General features: G+C 37.5%; 1 protein-coding gene across 1 annotated transcript in view; it reads left to right on the forward strand.

The window, feature by feature from the left end:
* Trpm6 (transient receptor potential cation channel subfamily M member 6) overlaps positions 1-23,758 on the forward strand; it is a 136,255-nt gene that overhangs the window by 101,230 nt on the left and 11,267 nt on the right. Inside the window, exons 29-38 of the mRNA XM_078047488.1 lie at positions 1,251-1,342; positions 2,895-2,953; positions 4,974-4,999; positions 6,629-6,679; positions 8,165-8,230; positions 10,235-10,521; positions 10,828-10,910; positions 11,892-12,097; positions 18,110-18,161; positions 22,580-22,686. Of these exons, the coding sequence (XP_077903614.1) occupies positions 1,251-1,342; positions 2,895-2,953; positions 4,974-4,999; positions 6,629-6,679; positions 8,165-8,230; positions 10,235-10,521; positions 10,828-10,910; positions 11,892-12,097; positions 18,110-18,161; positions 22,580-22,686 (1,029 nt within the window). The remainder of the gene's footprint in view (positions 1-1,250; positions 1,343-2,894; positions 2,954-4,973; positions 5,000-6,628; positions 6,680-8,164; positions 8,231-10,234; positions 10,522-10,827; positions 10,911-11,891; positions 12,098-18,109; positions 18,162-22,579; positions 22,687-23,758) is intronic.

The raw sequence follows: 23,758 nt of genomic DNA on the forward strand, positions 1-23,758 counted from the left end.
GAACCTGGGCTCCGCTAATCTGTGTGGGTGATGAGGCCCAGCATCTCTCGGGAACCACACATCGACTTGAGAAGCTTACTTTTTTGTTTTTCTAAACATTTTTCTGACCCAATTGAGAAGAGAATTAAAAAGTTTTAAAAAATGTTTGGGGATTGGGAGATATCTATCAGGTAGTTTTCTTTAAACACAAGAAGTAAAGCTTTGAGGAAATTAACTATGAAAAGAAAAAGTATATAATTATCTTTTTCTGTAGGTATTTTAATTATCATACTATGCTATGAAATAACTTTTATCATATTTTTGTGGTATTTCAATAGGCTATTGTTTTTTATACTATATATATATGTACAGAACAAAATTAATACCCCCCCCCCAAAAAAAAACAACCCTGCAATTATGGTCTTCTATGCTCAGTTAGAATCCTCAATAAGTAGTATTCTCAGAATTAATTTCATCAAGAATTCATTAAGTGATTATTATGCACCTACATAGTAGGTACCAACTATAAAAATATAATGTCAGTAATAATTTTCAAAATCATTTTGAAGAAGAAACTAAAACTTAAACCTTTTTGATGGCATTCCTGTTTTTCTTTTGTTGTTGTTGTTTGGCCTACTGTGATACTTGATCCAGTTAATCAGAAAGGACACCTAACAATTTGTAACTGAAGTTTCACATTCTATTTATTTATTATTTTTTATTAAAAAATATTTTTTTGTGGTACCAAAGACTGAAATCAGGAATGCTCTACCATTGAGCTAGATCCTCAGCCCCTGAGACAGGGTCTCCTTAAGTTTCTGAGGCTAGCCTCAGACTTACCATCCTCCTGCCTCTGGAATTACAGATGTGTGCCTTTGTACCTGGCACATAAAACAGGCTGTAAGATGTAGCAGTGGGTAAATTTTAAAAAAACAAATAAACAACAACAAAAATAAAAAATAGCCTACTTAGAGTTGTTTTTTTGAAGAACAGGTTATGGATCATGTAATCTTTGACTTTAATAGAGAAGTATAAGTTGTTTATAAATGTAAAGTTACAATAGAAGAATAGAAATAGAATATATAGCTTTTAATTACTTCAGAAAAAAAGGATGGAGGAAACTTGATAAAACTTGCTAAAAACAGAAAGAGAAAAACTACATCCAAGTTTAAATGAATGTACTGTGTTCAGATTTTTCTATTTGGGAACTGTGATTTGAATGTAACACATTTCAAGTATTTTCTAATTTTTATCTTTTTTTTTTAAACAAGGTCTAGAACCTTATATATATCAGAAAATGAAAACTAAAGGAATTGAGCAACGTACTGTACAAGTCAGTGATTATCTACAGCAGTCTAAAGAGGTAAAAATATTTTAATAGTTTTTATAAAAATCATCAGTGCAGGCAACACTTCACTGGGCCATATTATTTTTACATTTATACAATTTAATTGGCTTCTACTTTTTACTGGCATTGAATTTGAATCTTTGTTTGAAACTATGCTCAGGTGAATCCCTATGTGATTTTTCCCCCCACCCCTTTAGATTGTTTCTTCCTTGCGGTTCCTCTGTGCAGTTTACCTATCTACCTAGTTTTCTGGGGATGCTTAGCATAAGAGAGACAGAATTCAGGAATTAGTAGAATTGTTTTCAGGTATATGAAAGTTGTCATATGGAAGAAAAATAGGACATTTTAATAGGTTTTTAAGAGGTGGATCTAGAATGAGCATGGAGAATTTACTGGGAGACAGATTTCAGCCCAAGCTGAGAAGAAATTTTTAGCAATTGGAGCTTTCTAAGGATGGAATGGTTTATTTCTGGAAGTAGTAACTTCCTGCCTAGTGTGGTTAGTCCAGCAGAGGCTGAAGGAACCTGTTTGCAGACATGGTGGAGAGGATTCTAGCATTGTAGGGTCAAGGTCCCTTGGTGTTTCTCTGAAGCTAAGATTCTCCAATTCTGTAGTCTGCTTTTCTTACCATCTACAGATCTATGCCTTGTTTTTGTGGTACCTGCCATTTGTGATTTAGTTAGAGTAACCTAAGAAATCTAATTTTGGCGTTATTTGAATATTTTCTGTTTGAACTTGGGAACTATAAGATCATTACCTATATGAACAATCTTAGATGTTCTTGTTGGGAATGGAATATGTGAAAGGTTTTGCAAGTAGATAGTAAGACTATATGAGGGCAATTGAGTCAGGAACCTATGTTCACATCCCAACTCTACCATTTCCTATGCTTCAAAGCTATGTCTATCAATTAACCTATGAGTTTCTTTATCTATATCTCTAAAACACTATCCTTATGAGATTGTCAATAGTAGTCTACAAACATAGTACCATGAATAATACCTGGAATATGCTGGGTTAAAGAAATATTAGTTTGATAAGTAGGAGGTAGAATGAAGTAAATTAAAGGTTAATATCTTTTTTTTTTTTAAGTACTAGCAATTGAGTCCAGGGCCTCGTAAATACTAGGCAAGCATTCTACCACTGAGCTATGATCCCAGGTCTAATGTAATTTTAAATAATCCTTATCACCTGGCATATCATCTATAGATGCTAGGACATGAGTCAACTTGGACCATCACTTCCTTTTCATGTCATGAACTGATTTTGTATAGTCAGTCCTATTTCTGTAGAAGTTTTCATATATTACATTTTTTCTTCCATGTCCCCATAAAAGTAATTTTATTTTGTTAAAGTCCATCAGCACATTAAGCTACTCTGATATTATGCTAATATTTGCATCTTTCTAACATGTAAGATGGTTTTAGTTTGTTTATTAAGGGAAATATTGAGCTAGAGGAAAGAGAAAGAGCTATCCTCTAAGGAGTGTGTTTTGCAAGTATATTGCGGGAAGCTTGGGGTGGCAGTTTGTTGGATGCACATGTAATGGTCTTTCTTTTGTACTCAGGATCTGAGCAAAAACTCTTTATGGACTTCCAGGAGCATCAGCCTTACTAGGAGCCCAATGTGAGTATTTCTAAATGTCTCTCCTTTTTTTTTTTATTGGTTGTTCACAACATTACAAAGCTCTTGACATATCATATTTCATACATTAGATTGAAGTGGGTTATGAACTCCCAATTTTACCCCAAATGCAGACTGCAGAATCACGTCGGTTACACATCCACAATTTTACATAATGCCCTATTACTAACTGTTGTATTCTGCTACCTTTCCTATCCCCTACTATCCCCCACTATCCCCCCTCCCCTTCCCTCACATCTTCTCTCTCTACCCCATCTACTGTAATTCATTTCTCTCCTTGTTTATTTTCCCATTCCTCTCACAACCTCTTATATGTAATTTTGTATAGCAATGAGGGTCTCCCTTCATTTCCATGCAATTTCCCTTTTTAAATGTCTCTCCTTAAGAGTCTTTGAATTCTACTTTTTAACCTGATTGGGAACATTTTTTTTTGGTTAGAAGAGGAAGACAAAGGGTGTCAAGTGACATCATTTTTATTTTATTAGCAAGAATGAAAACATTTTATTATCCAGGTTTTCCTGTTTCTGGCACCAGCATCTTACCTGAGTCCCTTTTAAAAATACCACAACGAAACACATACTCCTACACCAATATAGACATTTGCCTTTTCAGTGTCAAAAAGTTACTTGGAATAATGATTAAATATCTTTTCAGAGAGGTAAGATTGTAAATTTTCTTTGAAGAGTAGAAATAAACATGTCTTGCCTAAAGAAAAAGACTGAAATCCTGATTATATTTATTCTTTGTTTTAAAAATTGTTCTTTATCCCCCTCCAATGTTTTCCTTTTAGTTTATGAAGTTGATATGTTTTGGATTTTTTTTTTATAACATCCTAATTGTCAAAGTAGTAGTCTGTGAAGGATTGAGACTCGGAGGGAAAGAATATGGGATGGAAAGAGTGTGCAGAAAACACCAATGGGTATCCTCATGGGGTTTTATTTATTCAGAAATAAAATTTGAAAACTAACCAAGAATATATTATCCTATTTTATTTTTATTTGTATTTTTTTTCAAGTGATGGAGTCTTGCTATGTTGCCCAGGCTGGCTCTGAACTCCTGACCTCAAGTAATCCTCCTGCCTCAGCTTCTCCTGAAGCTTGAAATATGGGTGTATACCACTGTGCCTGACTGACAATTTCATTTTGTTTGTAGTGTTTTTTGGACTTTTCTAGTGTTATTTTCAAATTAAATGTACATAGAGTTGTGGGGAGCAGAATTCAAAACTCATCTTCAGTTACCAGGTGACTTTCATTTGCGGTCAGCTCTCTTGGAGATGGCCTTTCTCTGTGATCTCCGTGTAAGCCTGCCTCCAGACTTAAAGGACATATGACTTTCTTCTCCCAAAGGTTCAGCAGTTTGTGTTCATGCAGAGTAGTGGGTTATTGCAGCATGAAATTAAACAATAATTGTAATTGTACTTTCTTCCCTAAGGACCTTAAATACTGGAGATATTCTTTGAATGCATTTATTCAGACTTGCCCATGGCCACTTGTGCACTTGAGCAGGGCAAGTAACAATTTAAAGAGAGCTAATTTCAGCCTGTGAACATTTAGGGGCCACGTGGGCTAATGAAACTGATTTGTAGACTTGTCCAGAGACATTCACAGACTCATTTGTAGGCATCTCCTTTGCATAGTTCAGGAACCCTTTAGTTTAATTGATCCAGAATAACACAAACACAGTTAAATCTTGTATTTGTGGTGTGATCACATAGCTAATTAAAAAAAAAACAAGCCTCTGTTAATTTAGCTTTAGGCATATACAGTGAATGACTTACATGCATATCTTGTGTTTATTTTTCAAGGAAAATCATTAGGGGATAAATTCCTGTATTAGTTGAAGTGGGGATCAGATGTTACTGATAGAGTATGTATATGTAAATACCAAATATATGTACATATAAAATTTGTTTGCTTGTTTCACATACTTTTTCCTTCCTTTGATCATTGAAAGATTTTAAAGCAGAATTATCTATATAATTTTGTTTTTTTTCCCTAAACAGGTTGAGAAGTTCAAATGGAGCTGACAGTAAGTTTGTGTATTTAAACATTTTATTTTTGTCTTATGAATGGTGAGGTTCAGTGTCCTGCTGAAACTTTTGTAGTTCTTTAATTAGTATTTATAATTTATGTCTAGTATACAAAGTAGAACATTCAGTATAAAGATAGAAAGTTGAGTATCTTTATCCAAATAAATCAGGGCAGATATGCGATCTGTTCTTTTCCAATTACCTCTTTGACCGTGATTTTCCTGTTTCCTTTATGAGTGTGGGGATACCCTCTGACTTCATTTTGACTTGTCAACAACTCTGTCATTTTTCTACACTTTGCTCATTAAGAGCAAACCATTTGGAAGAGTATATGTGAATGCCTTTTCCTGTGCAGTTTCAATAGCACTTTATGCCCCAAATTGCTAAAAAGTGTTAAGTCATATAACCAGAAGCCTTATCTGTTTGCTCCTTCTCTGGAGCATAGGCTAGTACCTGGCATACAATAGGTGCTTAGTAAGCATGTGTTGAATAAACAGGAATAAGGTTTCACAGCTTCTGAAATGGTGAAGTCTTGCTTGACTCAGCTTTACACTCTTCAGATATTTACACCTTCAGATATTTACACCTCCATGAAGGTCCTCCCTCCAGATAGAATTAATGTGGTCCCAAAACCTTGGTACACACACCTCTGTTATATTACTTAGCAAACTGTATTGTGATTCTAGTTATGTATCTTTTTCTCTAGTATGTTGCATATACTTTTCTCTTATTCCTATCTCTCTTGCCTAGCAAGACCCGAAGTGGGTGCTGAAAATATGTATTTGATTATTGAATGAATTCAGAAAGGAATAGTCTTTTCTGCTGATTTTACTATTTTACCATACACCCTCAAAGGAAGTGATACCTGCTCCTTTCTTCTCCAGCAACAAGAAGGCATTGAGATCTGTGAGACTGGGCTCATTATGCTGCTTACTCTACTAGGTATAAGGCAGTTGCCACCATGAGACTAAAGTTTCTCCACTTTAATTTTGATTTTATGAAATGGCAAAACTGTTGCAGAGTCTTTCTCTGGAGCCTTGTAATTTAGCCTGGAGCAGTTAGAAGAGAATGAGTTAAACTTGGAGGGGGTGTTCCCAGCACGCAGAAGTTGCATCTCCAAGCAAATCCCTTGGTGCTGTTATCCACCCACTCCTTTGTTTCTGGTATATACCCCTTAATGTGTTTTCATCATTTTGCTGTTATTTTAGGTCAGTGAAGTAGTCTGCTAATAACTTGGCATTAATAATGTCTTTCTGTGGATACTGCGTCTTGGTAGGGAGCTCAGAGAATCGTGCTTCTGGGATGTTGTGAAGTGTGATGGGCAGCTGAGTGCTTTTTGCAACCCTGAGGTATAATTGGTTCAGAGGAAATACATCTTTGAGGCTAATATTACCTGTCTTTCTCCAATTCCCTATATAAATATGTTTGGAGATATTACATTGATGATTGGAAGCTGTCAGGGTACCATGTGCAATAATGTGGTTAAAGGATATTAGGCAAGCTTTTTCAAATCCAGAGAAGCCATTCTGATTAACCTGTTCAATAATAACTTTGAAGGCAATATATTCATAAGCATGTATTTATCTCCAGCTCTGTAATTAAAATGCCAATCTTCTCTATAATTTCAGAGATCTCAGCCTCCTTAAAAAGCCCTCAAGAGCCTCACCATCATTACTCAGGTAGGAAGTGTGTGTGCATAGAAGGTCAACTGAACTCAATGTCTGTGATTCTGCACTTGGAAAAAGAAATATCGGGGAATTCCATGTTATTGATATGGCTCCAAACTTGGAAAATTGTTCACTTTGTTGGAGAACAGCCTTTAAGTTTTTTTTTTCCTAGGCATTGACTTGGAAAGGCAAATTGTGAGGAATTAAGAGGATTTAGATTCAAAGTTTTTATTGGCAAGTTCCAAATTGTGAAGGAGCAGGATGTCCTGGAGGTCTACAGATTCCTTACATATTCCAAGGCAACCTAGAGCTAGAGATCTTTTGTATTTTGTATTGAGGGAAAGACAGACCTGGAAGTAGTTCTTTGAGGGAGGGTTTTGTACCCTCCGTGGGCCCTCAATAAACATATCCATGGAATAGATGTCACCTCACCTAGAAAGTTTAACAAAGATACCTTACACGTATATTGTTAAACAAAGATGTCCAGGGTCTCGACTCTCTTAAGCAATATCACATCATAGTGCTTCAGCTGTCTTTCTTTCAAAGAGGGAATAACTGTACTTGCTTTTCCTGAGGAACAGTCTGCCAAAGGGCTGAGGGAGAACTAAGAGGAAAACACTTTGAAATGCAAAATAGAACAACCAACTGGACTTGTGCCACTGGATGGTTTCTTGGAGGTCGCTGCTCTCAACCCTGGATGACATAATACATAGGTCAGCCCGTCTTTTATACAATCTAAAGCTCAGTACGTGGGCAAGACCTTGTGCTAGAGTTACCATTCTTATTATAATGAAGGTCATTTTTTAGGGTCCAGTAATAGACTGCCTTATCCTGAATTCTCCTCTGTAGTGAATAATGTGTTAGTGGATTCCTCATCCCAGGCTCTTATAACCAGGTCTCTCAGCTCAGCAGTCATCCATTATTTTGACTCTAGCTGTCAACTGAAGAAAGTCTCTGGTGAGGAATACTGTAACTCATATTGACTCAGATCTGCTAGGCTATGGCTCTTCTCAGGAAAATGCAGATCTCTTGCTTCTAATTAAAATGAGTCTTCACATCTCTTTGGGAAAAGGAGTGAATTGCACAAAATCACCAGTAGGTGTCCCCACAGTCCACTGTGCATTGGATTTGCTTTGGAAAAGGAAAACCAGAGAATGAAGACCACAAATTAAAATGCCATTTAAAAGACAGTTCCACATATGTATGGGTTGATGTGTGGTTTGCCATTCAGGAGAGCAGGAGATACAGTCCTTCCTTGAACCATGACATATAACCTCATATAAAATGTTCCTAAGATTGGGATTATTATTGGCATTTAAGGCATAGTATATATTTTAAAATGGTATAATTTATCATATATTGATAATGGCAAAAATAAAAGACCTTTGAAATGAAATATTCTCGCATTATTTGACTATATTGATGGGGGGGAAAGATTTTCTGTAAATTTAATCCAATGTTTCAGACTTAAAAGAGTAAAACTGTTTTTGTTTGCAGCCATTGAAAGGAATAATTTAATGAGGCTGTCTCAGACCATACCGTTTACACCCATCCAACTGTTCGGTGAGTAGCATCTCTACCTTCTTGAGGTCACACCAGGGCAGCGGCATAGGACATCGGAGTGAATCAAAGGACAAATTATGATACAGCATTTTACTTGAAAAATTTCCTTTGACCATAATTATAGATTAAGATTCATTTCCTAAAATGGAAACTTGTTGTGGCCAACATTTAGGGTCAGAATCTGATACTATGGGATGAGACCTATAATGAGCAGCAGCTGGGAAGAAAGCAACAATGTTGCACCTGGCATTCACTGACAGAGGCTGGAAGTACACAGTAAAAGAAAAGAATAAACCAACCACATATAATAAGCACAGAAGAGAGCATGAAATGTCAATATGGTGAAAGCCGACAGGCATCTAAAGAGAGATACTTTGTATGTTGTTTTTTATTTGTTTGATATTTTTACATACAGGGATTGATCTTACCTCAGACTGTAAATGTCATTTTGAAAGGTTGGAGTAGTAAAGAACAAGTTTGCTAGAGCATAAAGTTCAGAGGATAAAGCGGGAACCAATTGACAATATAACAAGGTCCCCCATGCTGCCCTTGATTTCGATTCTCTTCACACTGTTCACATGGGACAGACCAGGTTGGCTTCTGATTGTTCATGCAGACGCCTCTTTCCAGTTGGTCCCGTTGCTGATTTTGCAGATCACTAGCTGTGCTCTGAATTCTCTAGGGATCAGGACTCCAAAGAGATTTCCTGTGGCATTTGTCTGGGCACCAAGAATAAATATTTGAAAACGAGTTACTAAGCATTCCCCAGATGTGTTTACTGGTAAGGAACTAGATACAAGAGTGAGGGAATGGATTCCTTTCTAGGTAAACCAGTACAGTGTTCACAACAAACACACAAATAACAAAAAACAAAGTAACAAACATCTGAAGCAAAGATGTAAGAAAAAAAATGAGACAACCTCAATGGAAAGTCTATCATGATTCTGTTACATCTGTCTGAAGCATTAACACTGTGTTGATGGAGTCCAGGTTCAAAAAGAATTGTGCCCATTCAATAGCTGAAAAATGGAAGCTGTGTAGCAGTTAAATACCATTTTGTCTAAATTCCTTTGAGATTGAGTTTTTATCTGACTTCAGCCATGTCAGTATTTTTAATCTTTGCAACAACCCATTTCATCCTCATTTTACTGCTGAGAAATTGAGGCTTTAAATGACTTGTTCAAAGGCACTAAGGAAAGAGGGAGAAACTGTGGGTATGACCCTGGTACTATCTGACTCCAGCTGCCTCAGTGATATAATAACATCCGCAAAGGAGAAAACCAGAAAGCACAACCCTTATTCTTCTGTAAAAACCACATTTTTAGAGAGAGAGAGAGAGCGAGAGAGAGAGAGAGAGAGAGAGAGAGAGAGAGAGAGAGAGAGCATATAAACATATGCATATGCATTATTATTATTATTATTATTATTATTATTATTATTTTGCTTCTGGGGATTGAACTCAGAGGCACTCATCCACTGAGACACACCTCCAGCCCTATTTTGTATCTTTATTTAGAGACAGGGTCTCACTGAGTTGCTCAGTGCAAGGCTGGCTTTGAACTTGAAATCCTCCTATCTCAGCCTCCTGAGCTGCTGGGATTGCAGGTGTGCACACTGCGTCTGGCTGCATTCTTAATGTTAATTAGTGATAGGGAGGGCAATTATGGAAACAGGCCTAATAAAGCTCCTTTAGGAATGATAATGAATATCCCTTTTAAAACATTTCTGTTTAATAAAAGCATTTCCATACTACTTTGATACTTTTTTTGGCCCAGTTGTAGTCTACAATAAGACTAACTTAATTCTTACATGTCATCTGATACTGTCCCTTCTTCCCTCCCCACCTTTATTGGACACTAGCTTGATCCATGTCCTTATTCTGCCCTAGTCCCTTCTTCTCTGATCATGGGGACCACTGAACTAATTCTGAGCTGGTATCAAGGATGTTCCCTGTCCCAGACCCGATGACCTCATTGAACTCCTGGCCTTCACTTCTCTTTGCAGCAGGAGAAGAAGTCACCATCTACAGGCTGGAGGAGAGCTCCCCTCTGAATCTTGATAAGAGCATGTCCTCTTGGTCTCAGCATGGAAGAGCTGCAATGATCCAGGTGTTGTCCCAGGAAGAGTTGGACGGGGGCCTCCGCAAAGCCATGCGAGTCATCAGCACATGGTCTGAGGATGATGTTCTCAAACCGGGACACGTTTTCGTTGTGAAGTCTTTTCTCCCTGAGGTCGTGCAGACTTGGCATAAAATCTTCCAGGAGAGTACAGTGCTTCATCTTTGCCTCAGGGTGAGTCTGAAGTTCAGAGACTCAGAGCCAAGAGGGACAGGCCAAAGAAAGGAGACTTGGCTACATCTTTTCTAAGACTACCAATCCAACTTGAAGGAAGTCTAGTATTATTTTGAAGGTGGTGAATTTTGTTGTATTTGTTTTGTAGGACTTTCACTTTTGAGGGAGTGGTTGTAGCTAAATAAGGTGAAAAATCACATTTGGGGAGCTTCTAGTGAATTCTGTGATCGTTAATCCATAGGTGTCAGTAAATGTACACACACACACACACACATTTATATAATATCAATAATCCTTATTTTGTAGGAAATCCAACAGCAAAGAGCTGCTCAAAAACTAATCTATACCTTCAACCAAGTGAAACCTCAAACCATTCCCTACACACCGAGGTAAGGAAATCTTGGCAAAATGGCCCTTCATTTTAAGTAGGAACTCCTATTAATCTCTTCTCAGCCCATTAGTTATGAGAAATATCAGACCCATGGGAAAGTCTCCCATGGCTTTATTTTTGTGGTTCTTCCATAGTTATATAGACTGGAAAAAAGAGAATTAGATGCCCCAGAGATGTGTTGGCCTACATCACTAAATTTATGGGAATGGAAAAAAAAAAAGTTCAGGTAGATGCCATCACCACCTTTTCGATTATGTAAAACAGGCAGATCCTGGATGTGTTACTAATGTCCAGGATCAGTGTGGCAGAAAAGCATCTCTATTTTAAGCATAGTTTCTCCCTCAGTGTCTTAAAGAAATTAGGAACTCTGTAGGATTGAACTCTGGTTACTTTTACTTGAGTGTTTCCAGAGAATTGCATTCACTCATCAAGACACTTAATAATTTGGTGCTGAGGACTTAGGGTAAAACTTCATTGCTTACTGACAAGGAATGTCATGCAGTGTGACAAAACAAGTTGGGTCTAGCCTGGTGTGGTGGTGCATGCCTGTAATCCCAGCAATTTGGGAGGCTGAGGCCGGGGGAATTGCAAAGTTCAAAGCTAGTCTCAGAAACTTAGTGAGGCCCTAAGCAACTTAATGAGACCCTGTCTCACTAAAAAATAAAAAGGGGTCGAGATGGGTTCAGTGGTTGAGTGCCCCTGTGTTCAATCCCTGGTACAAAAAAAAAAAAAAAAAGTTGGGTCCAGGATTTATAAAAGGGTTTGAAAGTTTTCTCAAAGAGAAGGGAGGCAAGTAAACATGGGAGAAACCCTCCTTGTCTTTGTATTCCGTTCCTTCCCTTCCCAGGAAGGGCAAGGTCAAGTTCTCTTAGGTTTCATTGGTCAGTCTTAGGCGAGCTCTCCTGCTGTGGACTGTCCTGGAAGGGAAAGCCTGCTTTGGCTATCTTCTAGGGGATCATGGCTTCTTTTTCCCTCACAGGTTCTTGGAAGTTTTCTTAATCTACTGCCACTCAGCCAACCAATGGTTGACCATTGAGAAGTACATGACCGGGGAGTTCCGAAAGTACAACAATAACAATGGAGATGAAATTGCCCCCAGCAATACCCTGGAGGAGCTGATGTTGGCCTTCTCTCACTGGACCTATGAGTACACCCGGGGAGAGCTGCTGGTTTTAGATCTGCAAGGTAATTGATGACCCATGACTTGATACAATAAGTATGAGGCAAAGTTCAGAGAGATCCAGGTTGGGCAATGTATGGGGTTGCTCTCACCAGTTTAGAAGGGAGGTGGAGATATTGGGCAGTGGTGATCATGAATACTTACTATGTTGTTTCCTACTTTAAGGGGAAAATGTAAGGAGACAAGTAGCTGCTTAAGATGTAAAGACATCTTAAATTTTAAAATAAATGGGGAATGATTTTTGTATGAATTTTTCCAGTTTTATGGCCTTGCCTTGCTCTTATGTTCATTGTAAAATTTAGGCACACATTTGTACACATAGGGAAGTTTAAATTCTAGGCATTTTGAATTTATTGCCTTAGCAATTTGTAGTTTAGCTTGCTCTCTTTGCTCTGTCCCTTGATATGACAGTTCATGAAAGAACACACTCAGCCTGAGAGAGGCAACGCACTGCACTCTTATTTAATGGAAACCTTTGATCAGCACATCTCCCCACTATCAACACCTCACATGTGACTTCTAATCCTACAGCACAAACAGTATCTCCAGCAGACTTTCCTTGCAGGGACAGAACAAAATATGTATTAAGGTCAAAGTTTTGTCCTTGGGCTCACTGACTAGGGCTTTGGTTTTAAATAAGGGATTTAGTGCAGGAACTTTCAGAGAAGTTATATCATTTAATCCCAGAAGCAGCACCTCAAGGTAGATATTATGGGGAATTTAGGCCCAGAAAGTTTAAATAACTTGCCCAAGGTTGCACAGCTACTTAAAGGGAAGCCAGGATGCAGATTAAGCTGGATTGACCATCTGTGTTCTGTTCTTTTTATTCCTTTAAAGAGTTTCTTACCTAGAGGACGCAACCATCTTATGGCTCATTGAAACCACTTGGGCCTTTTTCTTGTCCTCTATGACTTTCTCAGCTGTCCAGTTCTGGTGTTCTATGCTGAAAGCCAGGCTTGGAGTCTGGGGAATGTTGAGATAAATAATCCAGGGGAATCATGAGCAATGTCCAGTAAGACTTCAAAGTCACCTTGAAATTGGCATCTCATGCTCAAGGATGTACATGCACTTTTTAAACTACAAATACGTACTTCTGACCTTTGAGATTTCTGCTGTTCACAAGATCAGATTATATTTCTATCCCTCAAACACAATATTTCAGGAAGCAATATAAACAAAATTAAAATGACCATCATGACTCAGCTTTTTAAACCAACAAGAATTGGATCCATATAAACTCTGAGTGAGGCTGCCTAAGGCAACTGTTTTTGTGGCTCAAGTTTGGGAAAGGTTGATTGTTTTCATCTGTACTTGACTGTTTGTGCTTTGAGTTTTGGGTGGAGTTGATTCTAAAACAAAAGCAGAAACAAACAAACAAACAAAAACAACCAAAGAAAAACTTTAAGGAATTAATGATGACTCTTCGGTGCATTTTGTATTCCACTTGAATAGGTTTTTGTTTAATGATGTTTATGTTTGGGGATTTTTATGTCTCTTAGTAATTCAAAGTGACATTAAACAGAACAAATGCTGTGCTGATAGTCTTGGGGGAAAAAAGGGAATTAAGTTTATTCTTTTACTGAGCAATTATGTCAATTGCAGAAATAGGCCACTCCAAATAAACTATGTCAAAACATTGACCTTCAAAGAAGGGAAGAGTGGACATCAGAGAATGATCATGATGAAATTTGAGATGCTTATCAGAGAGTTGTGGCTAATTGGTTAGGCCTGAGTTTAGGAAGAATATGAGTCCTGTAACAGTAATTATAAGCAGTTATACTATTAATACTGCTAGCTAACATTTACTAAGAACTTATTTTTGTGCCAGGCACTTGGCTAAAAGCTCATGTGCAATATCACGTTTAATCCAAACCAGGTTGGAAAGGAGAAAATATAACATGTTTTTAAAATCTCATAATGGGTTTTCATTCAGTTTCATATTGTATTTAATTTATTTGTATTTCTGATCTTTGGAGAGAAGAATTGCCTAGGAGGTGGGGGTGAAAGATGTGAAGCTGGGTAGAAGCCCTTGGGAGGAGGAGCTTTTAAGTTGCAGTGCCAGAGTCTGACTCCTGGCTCTACCGTGAATTGATTTCATGACCCCAGGAGTGGCTTTCGAGTCCGACCTGCCTCTTTTGTAAATGGGAAAAATAATATTATGCACTTAAGTCATTAGGCTATTGAAGAGTTCAGGTGAGACAAGTTCTTGCAGGTAGTAAGTCCTCAATAAATGTGAGTTATTGCTATTTTTATCTCAGTCTCTGCAAGGTTCTTTAAGATGGAGGTTAATCATTAGTGGGGTTCTGGTGCTACTGTAGGGAGACCCCAACTTAGGTCTCTGTTCTTTACTGCATTGAGGAGAAGAAGGCAGGGGAAACAGGCAGTTTATTCTTTCAGTCTCCCTTCTTTCTCCTCTTAAATTTCTTACAAGAGAGTCCCAGTCATTAACCCAGAAATTGCCACACCAGGCCAAGAAACTGAGCTCCAAGGAGAGGTGTGACCAATTTCACATCATTTGTAATTATACTGAAGCTTTCCGGTCTTTTTCCACTTAAAAATCCTGCATATGAGGTTCTGAATCATCATCATTATACTTGAAATCCACTGTTTAATTCCCAGCAGTAGAAATTAAAAACAATTGTATTTCAAATTACCGTGGTGCACAGCTTTGTTTTTTTTTTTTTTTTTGTGGTGTATAGCTCATTATGTTTTTCAAGGGACTTTTGGAGATACAGTATTAATTTCTTATTCAACAAAGCCATTTCCAGAATAAGTCAATATCCACCACATTATCATAAATTGTACATCAACAAAGAAAGTAACTTCTTTGCACAGATGTAGAAGATAATTGATGGATTCAAAGTTGATTGAGATCAGAATGCAAATTTGTGAGTTTTCTCATATTACCTGGATACTGTTACAGTCAGTAGAGAGTTGCCTTGGGGGACTTTTAGGTGTTGAAATACATCATTTTCCCATGTTTTCCAAATGTTCAGAGAATATATGTGTTGGGAGGTCATGATGGTAATTTTCTATTTGGTTGTTCCTGTGTAGCTGGGAGAAATAGAGTGGCAATGGTGGTGGGTGTGACTATGTGGCTGCTGGTGGTTCATTGGTGTTTGGGTGGTCTCTCTCTCTCTCTCTCTCTCTCTCTCTCTCTCTCTCTCTCTCACACACACACACACACACACACACACACACACACAAACACACACACACACAAAGATACACATACACATATTCAGAAGGCCCATCTTCCATTGGAGGGCCCCAAAATATATATTTAGTAGTTAAACTTTGAACTGTTCAGTTGAGTTTGTGGATACTCTATCCTCATTCTTCTAAGGTGTCATGTTTGTTAGGAAATGTAGTGCTTTAGGGAAATAGGATAATCAGAAGCATGATTTTACCAGTGGCAAAAATATAAAAAGTTTAATTTTATAAGAGGTCCTTGATAGAATAAATATGATAAAAATAACAGTTAATATATTTTAGTTTCATATGTGTCAGATAATCTGCTAAACAGTGTGTATACTATTGTTCATTTGATACTCTCAGTAATCCTATAAGATAAGGCACAGATTTCCCACTTTCAGACGATAAAACTGAGTTTTAGAGAAATGAGGGAAAGTCCCCAGGTCCTCCCTACTCGAAGGTGCTGGAGCTGTGAGTCCTTTGACTTCTGTGACTCTGATTTAAAGTAAACAGGGGCTGACATGATTTTGATGGACTTTTTTTTTCCCCCTACAAACCCCCCTTTTTGTCAATTGCTGTTATCTCTTCAGCTATGGTGTGTCCTCCTAGCTTAAATTCACACTTTACTTAGATACCAGCCTAAGTTTTCATCATTGCTGTAAACTCCAGGCTTGATGTTAGGTCTGCACTCAAACAAGTAAAAGGTTTGTTAGCCTCTCTACTGGTGGTACTTGGGGTATCTTTCTGCCTGTCGTGCTGTTTACTTAATTCATGGTTAGAAAACCAGCATCTCTCTAGGCTCTTCCTTTCTTATAGGAGTGGTGAGAAGAACACGAAAGGACCAACCTCTTCCTGTGATTTTATTCAGAAGGGATAAGGGATGAGCAGAGCAAGTTTTGCATACTTCCTTTGAGCTATATTTCAACCTTACTTTATTTTTTCCCTATTCAAAATCAGTGTGAAGTTAATATGCTAGGAGTTTTTTAAGGCGCTCCTGGGTCAAATTCACAGGGTAAATGGATTTTGATGAGAAAACAAATTATGCCTTATTTGCATTAACTGGTAACTGAAACTTGTCATTTTCTTCAGTTACAGTAGACCACATACCACAGTGATATTAGCAGTACTTGTGTTTACAATAGAAATTACAGATATTAACATAGTATTTACAAAGATGGCAGAAATCTCAAAATATTGTTAGTATTTGTCACATGTTGGATGTTAAAGTAGTTCATAGATCCAGGAGAAATCCTGTTATTTAATTTACTCGTAAAGAAGCACATGTATTGTAATACTGTAATTAAAAAGTATTTTGATAACTGCATTTCCATGCCATTGGTTTCCTTTATAATCCTACATATTTAAATCATGTAAAACATTATTCTGAGAATGGGGTCCCTTACCCTTACCAGACTGACAGAGAGGGGACATGACACAGAAAAAGTTAAACACTGCTGCTCTAAGCTCTGACTTGCTTTGTCATTTTCCTGGGGAAGTCAGTTTTTAGGGGAAAAGTCTGTAAGGATTATATTTTCTTGTGGAAGGTTTAACGTATTTAAATATACAGAATACAGAAATATTTTTAAAATAGTGTTTAGACAGTGCTGTGGCTGTGGCTCAGTGGCAGAGCACTTGCCTAGCATGTGTGAAGCTCTGGGTTGGATCCTTAGCACTGCATACAGAAATAAAATAAAATAAAATAAAGGTATGTTGTCCATCTACAATTACAAAGAAAATATTGGTTAGACAACATGAGTTTTAAACAGTGGTTAGAAAACATGAGTTTCTTTCATGAAGTACAATATATACCAATGTTGTAAAGTTCACATAAGTTTTAAATAATCTTCCCACAAAGCTAATCTCTTTCAAACACAGAACTAGAGCAAGTTAGAGAATGATCTCAGACACTGTAGTATGGTGCCTGCAATGTCACCACCATTGGAAATCAGCCTCCTCGCCACTTGAATTTTATGAGATTCACTTTGGGCATTCATCCCTGTTTTTTTTTTTCTTTTTTCTTTTATATACAATTTGCTTTAAATTGAACCTATATTATCTGTTAAGGCTTTGGTGTCACCTTGTAACAAGTAAGTTTTATTGAAGACTCATATATTCAGAAAAGTGCTGGTAGCTTAAATTGAACACAGAGGTGCAACCAGCAGCTGATCAACAACTTGGTGTTGATTCATTGTAGTGTTTGTAAGTGGTGTTAATAATTTGATGTATCCCTTTGATGGAGCAGAGGCTGTACTTGCAAAACCTCATAGCACCTTGCACCTTGCTGAGCACTGATGGAGTCCCTCTAAGGGGACTCTGAATCAACGGGAGGAACACGACTTCCCTCAGCTTTAATCTGGTTCTGATCATGGATGATCCAAGAGACCTTTGACAAATTACTTAATCTCTTTGAACATCAATGTACTCATTGATGTAAATGAGATTCACATGTAAAATTAGGATATGAGACTAATATCTTATGATTGCTGAGAATTAGAGAAAATAGAACTAGAATGTCTAATGTGCACAAGTGGCAAATTAATGGCAGATGTCATTATCAATAACTGTGAACACACCACCAAAACATTCATTTGTGGTCTACACGTTTATTATAACAGAGGGGATTGTGGGAGACAGTGCCTTCACTAAAATTTCCAAACATTCCTGGACAATTTTTATATTAGATTTAATTCATATGATGTTTAATTTACTACACAGTGATTGTGAGATCAACAAAAAGATGCTAAGACTTGATTATTATTTTCTTGAACTTATAAAAAAGTAAAACCTCCATTTGCTAAGTGAATTTTGTTTCTTCTTTTGAGGTGTTGGAGAAAATTTGACAGATCCATCTGTTATAAAACCTGAAGACAAACAGTAAGTTAATTTATGTGTTATCATTTAGAAAATCACATTTAACTTGTACATGTTTCTTTTTAATTATTCTTTAACCCTTACATAAAAATGTAAAAATTATACATATAATAGGAAACCATGTAATGTTTCAATACATATATACACTGCATATTGTTTAAATGGTACATGGTTTTTAAAATAATTTATAAACATACAGCTTGTTGCCTAGATCCTAGAAAGATTTTGAAGCAGCTTTTGTATATAGGTCTAAAACAATAAGATTTTAGATTAGAAAATGTGGGTAAAAGGAAAGTATGGAAATAAAATCATTAAATCTGGAGTTGGGTTAGTATATATAAATGGAAATTATATAGTAGTCAGAATTTGGTTGCAAATTTGATGCTGAGTTTCCTAGTGTCCCAAACACAAGAGAAATGTGCTTAAGTTTAGCTTGTATTGGCTTTGACATGAAAACAGTGTCCTGTGAGAAGCACAGTTGCCTTTGTTGTCTTCACAGTGGAATCATAGCATCTTATCATGGGCAGCATCTTCCATCACTTGCTTATAAAATGACAGCTGAGGACATAAGTGTGCTATCCAGTCACAGCAAAGCTATGAGAGGTCAAAACAATGGGGCTGAAATAACAAGCATCAGGTTGTCCAGCTTAATTTACAGCCAAAGTTATATAGAAGGAGGAGTTGTCTGCCTGTCCTTTGAATTCCCGAGGGCATTTTGTCCCATCAGCAGGCTTTTTGAAAGACTTGACACTAAAGGATCTGAGGTTGTGTTCTTCTGTTAAAGGTGGAGTAAAAAGAAGTGATGGTGCCGATTAAGGACCGCTCAATACGGCAGACAACAATGGTTCTCAAATGTGAGTTTGCATCACCATCACCAGGAGAACTTGTTAAAGCGCAGATTGCTGGGCTCCACCTCCAGAGTTTCTGATTCAGTAGGTTGGGGGTGGGACCAAATAATCTGCACATCTAACAAATTCCCAGGTGACTCTGATGCTGCTGGTCCATAGACCACACTTTGAGAACTGCTGGCATTTAACATTTTTACTTCTTAGTCATCTTAAGTATCTATATGTGGTTCCTAGGTGATAGAAAAAATATAAAACTACATTTGTGGGCAGTCCTTATACAATAAAGTCTGACGATTTTACTTTTCCTCCCCCAGAACTCAGAGATGTGCACTGCTGTAATGCTCTGTTATTTTACTGAATCTAAATTTGGTCCCGCTTATAGATTTCTATGCAAAAGCCTATCTACTAAGTATATGTTGGATATTTAATTGGATTAGGTGAGCTAGAGAAGGTGAGGTGATCATATTGCTCATATGCATCATCTAATTCTCATGATCTTTATTTGACTATGGCATCCATGTTGTAATCATTAGGGTACACATTAAGGCTTTATTATTTTTCACCTTAATAGGGCTAAAGTTTTTTTTTTTTAACCTAAGAATATTATTTCTTCAGTAGCCCTGTGTGCCTTGGGTTTATAGTAGGAACCTTGTTCTGTACATTCTTTATGATTTTGCAGTAAAAATTTTGTGCACATATTATGAACCTAGTTTATACATATTCTCATTCATTAAATTCTGACCTTGGCATATATCACTTAATATGACCTGAATAGCCCATATTTTTAGGATTCCAAGATTCTGTTATCCCACTTGACAGTTAAGTATTTAATTGCATTCTATGGGCAGTAAGTCTCAGTTTTTATTAAGGTCTCCTGGGGAAATTAAAAAAAAAAAAAGATGCGCAGGATTGGCATCCAATTAGAATCTCCAAAGATAGGGCCCTTATGTCTGTATTTTTTAAAAGTTCCCGATGTGATTCTGTGGGCAACCAGAGTTGAGAATTTTCTGTCTTTACCTTTTATGACTTGAGGATGAGAACTCTGGAAACTGATGGGATGGCATCACCAAGTCCTGCCTGGTTTTGTGGGACCACCCAGTTTTGGGTGCAGTTAGTCTTCATGGTGACAATAACAGAAAGTCCTATTTTCTCATGACTCATTAGTTCAACGAGAATGACATCTAATTAATTCAACGAGGCACTTCTATGTCAGAAACCCTGGCTACACAAAGCATGGACCTAGGACCAACAACAACAGCTTCATGGGAGATTGTTACAAGTGCAATGCGGCAGAACTCCCTTAGACCTATAGAATCAGAATCTGCGTTTTTGACAAGATCTTCCCGTGATTTGGTGTGAATTAAAGTTTGAGAAGCACCAATTTAAGCCAACACTTTCACATATGTTATTTATTTTAGCCTTTGCAACAACATTGGAAGTAAAGCATTTTCAGTCCCAGTTCGCAAATGATAAAATTGAGTCTCAGGGAAGACAGGACAATAACTTGTGTATGAGGAAAGGGAGTCAAGATAAGGGAATAATCCACTATCAGAAGGAAAGGTGTTTTTTGTGGTATATATTCTAATATTGTTTCTCATGCCTATTGTCTCAACTTTCTCTAATCTTCTGCCTGTTTTATTGGTAGTTTGAGTTTATATCTTTTTAGATTACTGCCTTGATGGTTTTGGGCATTTGACAAGCATGAAATGATGAGATGTTCTTTAGTAAATCTATGTATAGATGGCACTAATTAGCGTTTCCTCGCGTGTGGAACCAAGCGACCACCTGCTTTTCCTATGTTGTGAAAAATCTGGAAAACAGCTAGTTGCATTTTTTTTTTTTCCTTAACCTGATTATCTGGACTGCAGGGCCCAGGGTTTTCTGTAAAGTGTAGATGCAAATGAATGTGCCCGCAATCTTTTACGCTCTGCTGCATGGTGGTGGGAGCGGTCGAATCCCTGATATATTCATTTTGGAGTAATTTTGATTCTTTTGTCTTGACTTTCACATAGCTCCTAGGGGAAACTGATTTAGCTTAGAGCTTTTATCTGAGAATCAATGTTATTTCTAAGTTGGGGGTTTTGATTCTTTTTTGGGAGAAATGGCAGATAATGAAAGGCAAACAGGGACATGATGGAGAGACTAAGGAAAGGAATCCTTTGTTGGGAATGACTAACTAATGCCTTTAGTTTTCACTATATTGGAATTGTAGAGTTCTGGTCTAAATACCGAGCAATTCAACTTTTTTTTTTTTTTTTTTTTTTTTGCCACCTTCCGTTTCACCTGATTGAAGTAGTGCCTTACCAGATGGGCTGAAAGGGAGGCATAGCTAACAAGAGGCAGCGTATGAAGCCTGGTAAACACCACCAGAGCTGTACTTTGTAAGAGCGATTGAGTGACCAGGAAAGTTAATCCTAAGTGTCTTTCCACTCTGTCTTCCCAAGAGATTTCCTCCACCTACTCACCACAGAGCAAAGAGGCAATCTGAGATCAAACTGACATCAGCCCTCATTCTGAGCTTGGCACATCTTCAGAGCAGCTACTGTTCTTCTGCCAAAAGGAAGTGGAAATTGAGATAAATGTTTCAATACTTGGATGGAAAAAAGTCCATTTTTACACCATGTCCCCTTTGAAAAACCGCATTCCTTAGAAGCGAAGTTTATTGTTTCCTTTTGTGATAGTTTGCTTTGCTTTTTTCTTAAGACGTGGTATTTAAGAGTGGTAATTGAGTTCAGACTTTTTAAATGTGCTGTTTCCACTCTGCATGTCATTAAAATAAAATATTAGCTTTCATAAAGTTTCTTTGGAAGTGTTTCTGGTGTGCTGTGTTCCGTGGTGTGCAGAATGGCATGGTCTGAAGAATCATGGTTATAGGCAATATGATAATGGATGGACACAATCCTGGAATCTGCTGGAGATCTATTACAATGATAGAATATTTGAAATGTGCCTCACATATACTGATTCTATTCAGTGAGCATACCTGGTTTACTTCCATGTGCACATGGTCTAATAGTAGTTTTGTTGTCCCATAAAGAGCCCAGTTTGCAGCTTAGAAAGTGGCTTTTGAAAAAGCCATAAATACTGTCTCTAGGGTTCAGACAGGTATTTATTTTTGAGGAAGGTTTACTTTGAGAAAAGTATTTGGGTTTGCAATGATGTATATGCATCATTTTAGAAGGTGTGTTCTAATAGCAATTTTACTTTATACCTTACCTTTCCATATTTTACTAGAACATTTGGTAATGAATGTCACTCTCTCACCCCATATGCATTAAAAAGGGTTTCACTGTATTTTGTTTTAATGTGGTACATAGAAAATTCACTCTTCTATCAGATTAGCGTTGAAAATGAGTTTCACAGTAGGTCTTGGAGTTGGGTACAAAGATTTAAGTGCATTTGAATTTTAAATTTGCAAACCTAACATTGTTGCTTCCCCAAAGTGCTCTGTTCTTTGTTGGCTCCTTCAAGTTACTGGGTTACTATGGGATACTGTTCGGTATCTTAGAGAATCCTAGTTGAGCTCCTTTTTTCTTAGCCATGATCTAATTGATATTCTGATATTTCCTCTAGATCAAGAGGAATGGTGTTTGGACCAGCCAATTTAGGGGAAGATGCAATTAGAAGCTTCATTGCAAAACATCGTTGCAACTCCTGTTGCCGGAAGCTCAAACTCCCGGGTATGCCACAAACAATTCTATTTTTCTCTAAGTAAATCTCTCATAGAAACAACATCTATTGTAACCTGGGATCGAGTCGGAAATCTTAATCACATTTTTATCTCATTCACAGTCATTCGCAGAGCCTGACTTTCTGACTGCAAAATTTTCAAGACTCCGAAGGGATTAAAAGGACAGGGATTTACTTTAGGTTCTGCCAAAATGTGATAAAACAACATGGGGCCCAGTACTTGTCAGGGAAAAGTTTTACTGACTTAAACGCGCCCTGGCCTGCCCCTTTGATTCCAGCTTGCTCCTACCCTGGTACCCATAACATTTCAATTCTATTCTATTTTGCCATTGGACACTTGGGAGGGTGGAGTCTAGAGGGAAACAACAACTGTCAATTAAATTGTGCTTCTCACAATAAAAACTTGTCACTTTATTTAGTTTTTGCTGTGCTGGGGATTAAACCATGGCCTGGCATTTGCAAGGCAAATCTATTAGCACTGATCTACAACCCACCACATTAAACACATCTTGTGATTGCTGTTTAAAAACTCTGGCTAGATAATATGGCATAGCTTCTCTGAAACCAAAACAGACACCATGGAAAATATCCCTGATAAAAAAGCAAACAGCTGGAGGTCTCTGCCCTCCAACCTGACAATCCCAGCTCCATGATATTCTTTAATTTTGTCTCAGGAGGGGAGCTTCATGTCTGCCTCACCCTTTTCTTAGGTCACATCAAACTTGATCTGATACTGGACTTTCACATATTTTAAGCTAAGTAGCCCTTCCTGCCATATCAAAAATTATACCCTTGAGCTGTCTGTGGTGGCAATAAGCCTATAGTGCCAGTTACTTGGGAAGGTAAAGCAGGAGGTTTCTTGAAAAGCCCAGGAGCTAGCCTGGGCAAGGTAGTCAGACCCATCTATTAAAAATATATATCATACCCTCAATTGGAAATCAGTATGAGTACTGGTCATTCCCTTGGATGAAGCAGATATAAATTTATAGTGTAAAGGGAGGGAGGACTTTTTTTTTAATTGTAGAAGGACACAACACAATACCTTTTATTTATTTATCTAGG

The sequence above is a fragment of the Ictidomys tridecemlineatus genome, chromosome 4, assembly GCF_052094955.1.
Source record: "Ictidomys tridecemlineatus isolate mIctTri1 chromosome 4, mIctTri1.hap1, whole genome shotgun sequence".
NCBI classification, from domain to species: domain Eukaryota; kingdom Metazoa; phylum Chordata; class Mammalia; order Rodentia; family Sciuridae; genus Ictidomys; species Ictidomys tridecemlineatus.